General features: G+C 25.1%; 1 protein-coding gene across 2 annotated transcripts; it reads left to right on the top strand.

The window, feature by feature from the left end:
- Positions 1 to 8: 8 nt before the first annotated feature.
- LOC132924419 (tetratricopeptide repeat protein 19 homolog, mitochondrial) lies at positions 9 to 10,607 on the top strand. 2 transcript variants are annotated; one of them, XM_060988726.1, is made up of 3 exons: positions 9 to 135; positions 8,129 to 8,391; positions 9,089 to 10,607. In XM_060988726.1, exons 1-3 carry the CDS (start codon positions 52 to 54, stop codon positions 9,591 to 9,593), a joined length of 852 nt encoding a protein of 283 aa, XP_060844709.1. In that variant the 5' UTR covers positions 9 to 51; the 3' UTR covers positions 9,594 to 10,607. The 2 variants fall into 2 exon arrangements, with proteins under 2 accessions (XP_060844709.1, XP_060844708.1); XM_060988725.1 differs by lacking the exon at positions 9 to 135 and adding an exon at positions 6,408 to 6,982.
- Positions 10,608 to 11,094: the final 487 nt, after the last annotated feature.

Below are 11,094 nucleotides of genomic sequence, written 5' to 3'. Positions count from 1 at the left end.
TCGCCGAGGCGGCAACAACACCGGCGGCGGCCGAAGTGCCGTGTCGCCGCCATGGCGTTGTCACGCCGACCGCGATTATTATTGTATTATACAATATTTAATACGAAAATATGGCGAGACGAACCACAGAGACTGGTAATATATTTAAATAAATAAAACACGAAACGGTGTGCGAGGGGAAGCGGCGTGAGGCGTATTCGCCGCGGCGTTTCTCTAATAAATAAAAAATAATAATAATCGTAAATAATGCGAACGACCCGCTCCGTACACAACGACAGTGATATTATTTTCGCGTGACCACGACGTTTGTCTCGCGTGGATCGCGGCGGCGACGGCGAAGATGCGTACGCGTTACCTACCTATTTCGGGACGATAATAATAGTAATAATAATAATATATAGTTCTCCCGCGGCGTGACGGGCGGGCGGTGGCTCTCGACGGCGATGACTGTGGCGCGACTTGAGTGTGGGTGCGCTTGTGCGAGTGTGCGCGCCCTAGATGGGTTTCGCGGGTCGGCTGCCCACGATCGATAACCACCCTCTCAGCCGTACAACCCTGTTTTCCCGTACATGCACGCGCGTAGGTAATCATTTCACTACCATCGTCATCGTCGTCGACCCTTTGGCCACGTCATCGTCCGCCCGCCCGCCCGCACGCCCGCCCTCGCCGTCAACCAGAGACACGGTGTGCAGTCTAGAAACTTTGAAAACGTTTATATAATGTGTTCGCACCGCAGCGGTTTGATCACTACATATATGTATATAAACAGTGGTTACACGTTATAATATGCTTCTTTGATGTGTATTATCGTGTGTTGTACTTACCGAATATATCTATATATTTGTACTATAATTACTGACAAATCGATCGTTCGCTCTGTGCCATAACACACTATATATTATACAAATATATTTATGGTATTATATACATAACGTGTGTCATAAAAGTACTTGTTGTTATACGATCGCACTTGAATTTATAAATGTTAATAAAATATGTCCAACTGTATACTAAATGCTATCGCTTTATAGATTTAACATAATATAGAGATGAGTTAGATAATAGATTTGCGAGAGACAAATCATTATTTGTGACTTGTACCGTTAAGACCATATTATTGTTCAAGTTGGTTAACTTTTGGCTGTATCAACTAAATAACCACCAATATATATATATATATATTAGCATGAGTATCAAAAGCGTATATCTAAAGTACGAGTTTCGACCCAGGGGTAGAAACGGGATGATTAAATTAACTACTATTATATATTGATGCGGGAGGTTCCCTTCTACGCCTCACATTTAAGTATTTAACGACTTATTGAATTTCTATTTTATAATTATATTATTTTTATTTTATTTTATGCTTATTTGAAAATTTTATATCACAGCTACCGTTATAAATAAATAAAAATTCCAAATCACCACATCCACGTGAGGGGAGATCCACCCATTACTCCCTCAAATAATTCTGTCACCACTAAAGTATAATATAGGTAGAAAAAAAATCTCGTCGAGTTTATAAGCATTATTATAATAAAAGAGGATTATGTTTACGCAATTACTTTACTCAGATCCTATCACAGGATTAACATACCTATACTTACTACAGGCTACAACAGCTTATAATGAATTCACATTACATGCTTGACAATATTTACATTTTTATTGATTATTTTTTACACGTGGAAGTACGCAAGATATTTAGCTAAGAGGAGTCGAGGACTATCTTACTTTTATTCCTAGTATTTGAAGTGTGTAGGTACCTATATAGTTACCACCCTATTCCTATATAATATGTATTAGCTTATTTAAATAATCGATATAATATTATAGAAATACATAAATAAAAATGTACACAACTTTTAAATAATATACTACTTTTATTAGAATTTTATAAATCAACCCTTCCTATAGAGTTATTCTTTGAGGCAAATATTCACTAAAAAAGTTACTCTTACTTCATCTGCTGTAAAATTAAACTTTTATATTAATAGATACGATTAAATAATAATCCCGGTAGAAAATAAATTTGATCGTTCTTTTCTCTGTAATTAATATTATTGCTACACACGAATTGCGTCCCAGCCATATTTAATGACTACACGGCGTCCCAACGTAAAAACACTATTTTCCTTCCATTTTAGTATATTACACATATATTTAGGACTTTCAATAACAAATTATGAAATCGGTACGTTAAAAATATTGATTTTTGTCGTTGTTCTGCAATAAGAAGTAAGCAAAATGAAAATTTGTAGGTTTAAAATACAGAAATATAATATAAAAAATTAAAATAAAAACGGTGGGCAAGTATTGCTCTGCTATATAGTAGAGATGGAGAGTAGGTCACTAAAATGGATGTATTAAAATTGAATGCAATGACAGATATATCATTGTATTTGTATACGAAAAACGATTCTGAACGGAGGTGATTTGCTAATCTAGGATAATTAGTAGGATATAATCTATTATATTAATATTATTGCCTATATGTATTTAAATTTTAATATATCGTTATTTTACTCAATTTCGTAAAAAATTAAATTTCATACACTCTTGTACGATCTTGTAATAAACCTTGTATTAAATTTTAAAGACTTTTTGGAATAAAAAAGTTATAAATATAAAATTAAAAAAACTGTTAAAACCTTGAATGGAAAACTTAACCTTTTTTTGTGATCTTAACTCAAACCAATCATTTGAATTTCCCTCCACTAACTTTAACCTAAATGAAACCTATTACATTCTTTAATTTTAACTGATAGCCACACGATTATTAATGATGAGTGAATTGCTTTTTTAAATTCTGCAAGTATTAATAACTTAAGTGAAAAATTGATATTATTTTTTAGAAATTAAGATTTTAGATGAATGTTTTAGTATATAAGTATTTATATTTTATATTTTTATTAGGAAATAAAAAAAATACCATTGGTATAATATAATTATTACTTTTCAAGCCATGGATTGTTAAAACTTGAGTGAATAATTTTAGACAACTTTTAAAAGTTCTATCCACAAATATTGAATAAACATAAAAATTTTAAAAACTGGACGCAATTCGTGTAACCACTTATCATTTTTTTTATTTCAGGACGCAATTCGTGTGTAGCCTAATATTTCTATCTTTTTAAGGTTTATCTTGTGCTTACACATAGGTTTTTTTTAAAAATGTTAAGATTTTGTCTGCATGTTTCAAGTTTTAAGTTATTAGCAAGGTGTAAAGTGTGACTAAACTAATTAAAGTGACCAAAACATTAATACACTACCAAACAGAACTGGTGAAATAGTGACGTCCTCTCACGTATTGAACCACATTACACATTAACATATTTGTAGAGTCAGCACATAAACGCGTATATGAAATAATATAAATAAATACAATTAAATAAGAATTTAAAGTTTTTAAATTTGATAACAAAAATAGTCTACAATGGGGACATCTTCTATTGTAAGAATTTGTAACATAATTATATTTTTTCGTGTCTTTTTAAATTATTAATGGTATTATTGGTATCTAATATAGTTGTAGAATTTTTGTAGTAAAAGATATAAAAAGTGTTTTCCTAATTTCAATAACTGTAACGCGTTACGTATAGCGCATAATATAAGATAAATAAATAAATAAATAAATAAATAAATATATTAAGGTTCCGAAATAAAAATATCGAATTATTAACTACTGTTATGGTCTTATGGATATAGTCAATAAACTAAAGACTGTCATTTATTCTTATGGCTTGCAATGTTGTTTTGTTTTAAGAATACCGGTTACCACGGGTTTGAATAAAGGATGTTCTAACAGGTCAAAATCAATGATAAAAAACATTTAAGTAAAACTACGATAGGAAGTAGTTCCAGTTTTCCAGATGAAGCGATTTGCTTAGACTTGATTCAGAAAAAACATTTTGGATATTATAGAAATGACAAAAATTATGAAAAAATGGGCATTGTCAAAAGGAAAAAGAATCTCTGTGTAATATTTAACATAAAATATCTCTGTTATCTTAAGTGTTTTTAGTCTTGGACTGTTATTGGTGTGTATTATAATAATTTATTTAAGTTATTCTTATTTTTTATCTTTTATTTGTAATATTCAAATACCTTCTGAATGATTTTTTTTCATCAAATAACACTCATTATTTAAAAATGTATTAACGTTTTTGAAAATATTTTTTTACAAAATGCCTATTTTTTATTTAAAAAAATATATTATGTGTGTAATTTCAATATTTATTGTCCTTATATTTAAAATTTTTACTTTTTTAAATGATAATATACATTTTTAATTTTAATTTCAATATTTTTTGGTATATTTCAATAGATACAAATCGAAAACGAAATTAAAAATTTACAATATTATTCAAAAAAGTAAAAAAACTTAAAAAATATGTAAATAATTATTTATTTTATTTTGACTGTAAATAATAAAAAAGAAATATTTTCAAAAATGTTAATAGTTTTTGATACAATGAGTAAAAAGGTTTATAATAAAAGAATCGAAATAATAATAATTAATTTACCAGAATTTATTATTTTATTATAACTATTAGATTTTTTGATTTTTTGGTAAGTACCTATTAAGGTTTTAAAATAATTGTAAGAAGATAAAGACACTCGAAAAACTGAAAAAACATAAAACAAAATAGTGGACTAACAGTTACTTAAAACCAAAACTTGATTAATATAGTGTTCTTAAATTTTAATCAAGAAGTCTTAATCTTGAGTACATAGAGAAAACAAATTATATGTTCTATTTATTTATGAATTTAAGTCTTCAATGTCATGATATTTTAAAAATAATATGTAGATTAATTTTAAGATATTAGTATATTAATACTTAAATAGAAATAATATAATAAAATGGTATAAATATATAATATATATGTATTTTATTTAAGCTACATAAAAATAATATATATCATATATACTTAATGATATACCTAGGCCCATAGGGTAACAGACTGTTTCCGCTCAGAATCATTTTTAGTATTCAATAATATGTCATTTGATTCAAATTGAAACACCTATATAATGGACTACTCGACACCTAATCTACAGCAAAGTAGTACTCATTTGCCTACCTTTTTATATTTTTAATTACTTTTTTTTTTATTGATTATATAAACTCGGAAACTATGGCCATTAGTTACAATTTAAATTGGGTTGAACGTTGAACTATTAACAGTTTTTAGTGTTTTTACAAATATTGTTTTTATTTACAATAGTACAACATTAAAGAAAAATATGGTTACATTTACGTATTTATTATATTTATATTAATATATTATTATTGTTATTTGTTATTAACCTTTAAGTAAAAATATTGTGTATCTATTACTAAGCTACGAATTTCTAAAATTAATATTTTTTAAATTATCAAATAAAATATAATAACAATAGGTAATAACTAAAATTGATAAAGAAAAAACCATTGTTTTTCGTTTGAATAAACAATTTTGTTCTATTTTATGTGGTGTCTTATATTCGTTGTGTTATACTAAATATTCAAAGTTTTTAACTCACAAACAAAAGTCTGATTTTAAAATTGTAAATGTCTATAAATAATACAACAAAACCCAAAATATTTTAAAAATGATGTAATATCTAGTAAGTTTTAATATAAATATTTGGTGAACATCTCAAGTGGTTATTAGTGTTGAACGACAACAAAAAACAATATCAATTTCGTCAAAAACCGATATTACGTAAATATTCCTGTATTTCCTATCTTTTTAGTTTCACTGGAATATTTTGAAAATGACTAGGTTTATTTTCACTACCTAAAATAATAATAATAACATTATTACGTTCGCTTGGAGTATAAAACTTTAAAATGAAAATAACCATCGTTTTTCTAATTATACAGTTATTTTTTACGTATTAAATTATTTTAGGGGCCTCGAAGGCTCGAAATTGTTTTTAAGGAGTATTCGATATGAATAGGTAATCCAACTTTTGCTTTTTAAGTAGTTAAATATAGGTAATTTAAATAAAATAAAAATAAATTATCAATTTAAAATTTCATATTTTATATGAAATTAACCTATTATCAGTATTATTGTCTATCGAATTTAAATTTAAGATTTTAAAGTAAGTTCTAACTTAGGTATAAGTAAGAAGTAACTACCTATGTGAAATATTGTTTAAAAATTGCTAAAAAAAAAAAATTAAAATCAAGAAAACAAACCAACAAGATAATTTTTTCGTTTAACCTTAACCTTTAAACCTTGCCGCCTTGGTCATTTTTTAATTTATTAAAATACTATAATAATTCGTACTTGGGTAATTTAAGTTATCGTAATTCTAGCGGGACGCGGATCGACTGATATAATAATATTATTGGAGGTAGATTTTGCAATAACAAAATAACTTTTACCGCCAGCTGATAAAACAGCTTGATCATTGATAAGAATGCGTAACGCTTGCGCAGATCTAATAGCTCATACTATAAGTCGTTGGTTTCAAGTCTACAGTCTACACAGTACACACAGTATACATCTCTATTCATTGTATACTTGTGTGTGATCTGATTACATCGCTCGTTGCAATTTATAGTGCAATATTTTACGGGACAGTAAGTTTTGTATTCAATAGCTATTAACTATTAAAGAACTAGTTTTATGAAATACAAAACGGTAACTGAGTTTTTGCCTTGAAAACTTTTTTTAAAACAAAAATCACTACTTTCATTATGTCTCTTTTATTTAATGCGAGACTAGTTAAATGCTTAAAAAGAATTTTGCCCATTGTTAAACATAATATTCCGATCAATAATAACAATCGAGCCATAACATTTTCTAATTCGAAACAAAGTATACTAAACTCTATTCGAAACATACCTCTGTTAAAAAGCCCAAATGCAACCAAATCAATAATCTATGGATTTTCATTACTTGGTTTATTTGGACTTGACGATAAGAGTGAATTGGAGCGTAAACTAATCTATACCATTAAAAGAGGCCTATTGTATTTACAAGTAAGTAAACATTTAACTAATCTAGAATAAAACAATATTCACTATATTTTTTTTGTTTACCTCATCTTGATGATCCTGGTAACAAATGGTAGATTTATATTCATAGAAATAAACCTAATATAATATATTATGGTATATAGTATTTGCTTTGATGGTTATGTTTACTGCAGTTGATTAATAGTTATAATAATAATACCTACCTAATTCACCACAAGTAAATAAATAATAATATTATTTAAATAAGTGTTTATTTTTCAAATATATAAATAGATTGCGTTATACGTAAAGTTAAGTTAATTTGTACTCTCATATAGTTGTGGCACAAAATATTTTTTATTGGATCACTAATTTTATAATACAAGTTATGTGGGTTTACATATAAATTGCTAATAAACAATAAAAAATGAGCTTTAAATAAAAATGAATAGCACAACACAATGATTGATTATTATACCTTATTCTATACTTATTAAATTAAATTTAAATGATTTAGTGTGGGTATTTAAAATTATCTACATTTACTTTCTTTTTATTTGATATAATAGATATATTGGTAAATACTAAAAATTAACTAAAAATGTCAGCACTAAATTTATTTATGATTGGCCCATATCAATGTTATTATTTAACTTGGCAAGTGCCCATATTTATAATATGACAACTCTCCTCCCATAACACATTATATACACTTATATTATATTAGTTCATACCTGTCCTTTAATTCACCACTAAATATAGGTAACACATACAGTCATATCTAATACTTTATGATTTTCTGTGTATCAGTTTAATAATAATTGTAAACTGACATGTATATATGTGTTTCTGGATATGCTATAGCAGCACTCATATCTTATTTTTGACTGAGGCAAAAGACTAAAAATTATCTCTTAAACCTTAAAGGTTATATTAACACATTGAAAAACTTATCAACAGTATAAAGTATACTTAATTAATGTTATATGATATAATAGGTAGGTACTCCATTAACATTTTTCTCGGAAAATTTTTTTAGTACATTTCAAGCTTCAACAATAATTTTTGTAAAATTTTAGCCTTGCTTATGATAATAAATACCTTAATTAAATTTATTCATAACTAATAAGAATAAATAACAATGTATTAATATTGTTTTATATGTTTTAGAATGACGATTACAAAGCTTTTGAAAAAACATTACATGATGCTCTCCAAATGGCTTATGATTTAAACCATTTTGATGGTATTACATATGTATATGATGTCTTAGCAAATGGAGCATTTATGAATAAAGATTATGATAAGGCAAAATCATTATTTATTGCAGTCATTAATCGGTTATTTGATCAAGGAAGTTTTGATGATGATCTTAATGTTCTACATATAAATCTTAAGATTTCTAAAATCCTTGAAGCTCAAAAAGATTACAAGTGATTATTATATTATATATTCATTTTGTTATTAGATATTACAAATAATATTATAAGTATCAATTTTATTTCTTAAATGCTTGATCAAATTTAAAACTTAAAATATTATCTAAATTTAACAATTTAAATGCCAAATTGCTTAAATGATTGATTCATTTAATGAGCCAATCATGTTTAAATTAATGTTCAAATAAATCATATTTAATGATTGTTTATATAACCCTCCAGTATAATCATAATAATATTAATAAGTCCTTAGAACAACTAAATGTTAATTGTTTAATAAAAATAAAAGTGATATTTATCTGTGATGTAAATATTTTTTTTTATTATTTAATCAAATAATGTTACATAATTAAACAAAAGTGTATGAATATTTTTAATTTATTTATATATGTCAATAAACTGTATACTTAAATCGTAACTAAAGATTCTTCCTTTTTTTATCATAATTTTCAATCTATTATATAATATGTACTTAATATGTATTAAATAATGTTAGTTCACACATGTTTTTTTTTATTTTGATTTGAAACATTAATATTAGTATGTTATTATACATTATACAACATTCTCTTAGCTATGAAAAAAAAAATATGGTTCTAAAACTTATAACAAAATTATATGATTATTCATAAACTGTAGTACTTAAATAATGAATTGATTAATTATTATTATGAATTTAAACATGTTTCAGATCCTCTAAAATTGGTTATGAGTTCTGTTTAGATCGTTTGAAGAAAAAATATGAATTTAATCCAGAAGATGAAGATGTTTTAGGTTTATATGCTTTAGCATTAGATGCATATGCTCGTTATTTAATGAACCTAGGATATACTAAGCATGCACGCTTTTATTTTAAAAAGGCATATGAAGTTAGTGTTAAATTAAATGGTGAAGTATATGAGATGAATGTTATTTTGCTGAATGATCTAGGAACTATGTATTATCTTAGCGGAAAGTTAGAAGAAGCATTACACTTCTTCAAAAAGGCGGAAAAAATTGGGAAACATCTTCCTGACATGGAAAATTTTTCAACAGTATATATAAATCTGGGTAATATTTTCTTAAAACAAGGGTTGTTAAAAGAAGCAGAAAAACATTGTGAAGAAGGAATGAAAAATGCTAAAAGACATCATTACGAAGAAGGCAAAAAAGAAGCAGCTATTTGTTTAGCTGAAATAAAAAGTGCCATGAAGTGATATGTATTAGTTTAATTTATTTGTATTTTGTTAGCCAAATGTTTGTTTTTGTTTTATTTCTTCAAATATTATTTATTACTTTAATCTTCATAATTTCCTATTGTAGATATGAAGTATGGAATTATGGTATACAAGAAAAAAATTGTTAGATTATTAATCATTTAGTAGTTAACTTAAATATTATTACTTAATTATATTTTAAAATAAAAAACATAATTTAAATAAATATAGTTTGATTATATAACAAGAACTTTTAAATGTATATTTACATTTGATTACTAATTTTAATTTAACTCATTTGATTGTTTTGTATAATTTTATAAATTATTGGTTGGAAATGACTATTTTTACTGATTGAGGACTTGAGGACAACTACCTTTTTTTATAAAAAGTTTAAATGTTGTCAGTTATCTTTAGCTTATAATACTATCTTATTTTATTTAATATTTATTAAAGTTTATACACTACTAGTCAAAATAATTTATATATTAAATTTTTTTTTTCAAAAAATGTAATGACAAAGTATATTTTATCTTCGAATAAAATATATTAAATACATTTTATTATTATATTTATAACCAAAAATAAATTTATTTAATTCATTATTATTATTTATATGATACAAACTTTTATTACTATAATTTTAATTTCAAATAATATTACCTAATAATTATATAATTGTTTTTATTCATTAATTAACATTACTCTACCATTATTTTTGATTTATTTTACTTACTAAGTATTTGTATATTAGTATTATGATAACAGTGTGCAAAATGATACAAAGTTATAAATTTTGTTTTAATATTATTATATACATAAGTGATTTTTAATTTATTATGTAATACATATTATTTAAATATTTCTCATTATTTAAAGCTAAACTATTTTAGGTTAAGTATATTAGTTAAATTACAACTAATTTAAATATTTTTTTGTGATTTTTAGTCACATACCTAGTTGTTGATTAAAGTTTTACTTAATGTTAATAATAACAGTTGGATGTTCATGAAATTATGTTTTCTTTTTTAATGATTCATCTTATTGGTAACCTTGATAAAAATCTTATTTTTTTAATGTTCTATGAACGATAGGTAATTCAAATTAAGAACTTAATATTCAATACCTATGTTCCTTTATTATTATTATTTCTTAAATAACAGTTTATAAAAATGAATTTATTTTGATAAATAATTAAAAAGTTTTAGTTACCTATTGCTGTGAAAAATATATTTTTAAATAATTTTTTTGTGTGAATGAAATGTTTAATTATACATATTCAAGTGATTTTAGTTACATAAATATCTGAGATTTATTATTAATTTATTGAAAAAAAAATTCAATTTTAAATCACCAAATGGGGATTTGTTTATTTTATTGAAATAAATTAATGTTAACATCTGACATGTGCTCACAATGCTTACATACATATTACGATAAACAATACATTTTTATAATATTTGAATATAATCTATACAAATGGGCTTATATTAATGATTTA

Source organism: Rhopalosiphum padi, chromosome 3 (genome assembly GCF_020882245.1).
Source record: "Rhopalosiphum padi isolate XX-2018 chromosome 3, ASM2088224v1, whole genome shotgun sequence".
In the NCBI taxonomy this organism is placed as follows: Eukaryota; Metazoa; Arthropoda; class Insecta; order Hemiptera; family Aphididae; genus Rhopalosiphum; species Rhopalosiphum padi.
Note: the sequence above shows the minus strand (reverse complement) of the source record. Positions and strands in the feature narration are given on the sequence as shown.

Excerpts from the sequence above, each read along its gene's own strand:
- LOC132924419 (XM_060988725.1), top strand. The coding sequence starts at position 6,698 with ATGTCTCTTTTATTTAATGCGAGACTAGTTAAATGCTTAAAAAGAATT. Across the intron at positions 6,983-8,128 it reads GAGGCCTATTGTATTTACAA|AATGACGATTACAAAGCTTT; the intron begins GTAAGTAAACAT and ends TATATGTTTTAG. Across the intron at positions 8,392-9,088 it reads GAAGCTCAAAAAGATTACAA|ATCCTCTAAAATTGGTTATG; the intron begins GTGATTATTATA and ends AACATGTTTCAG.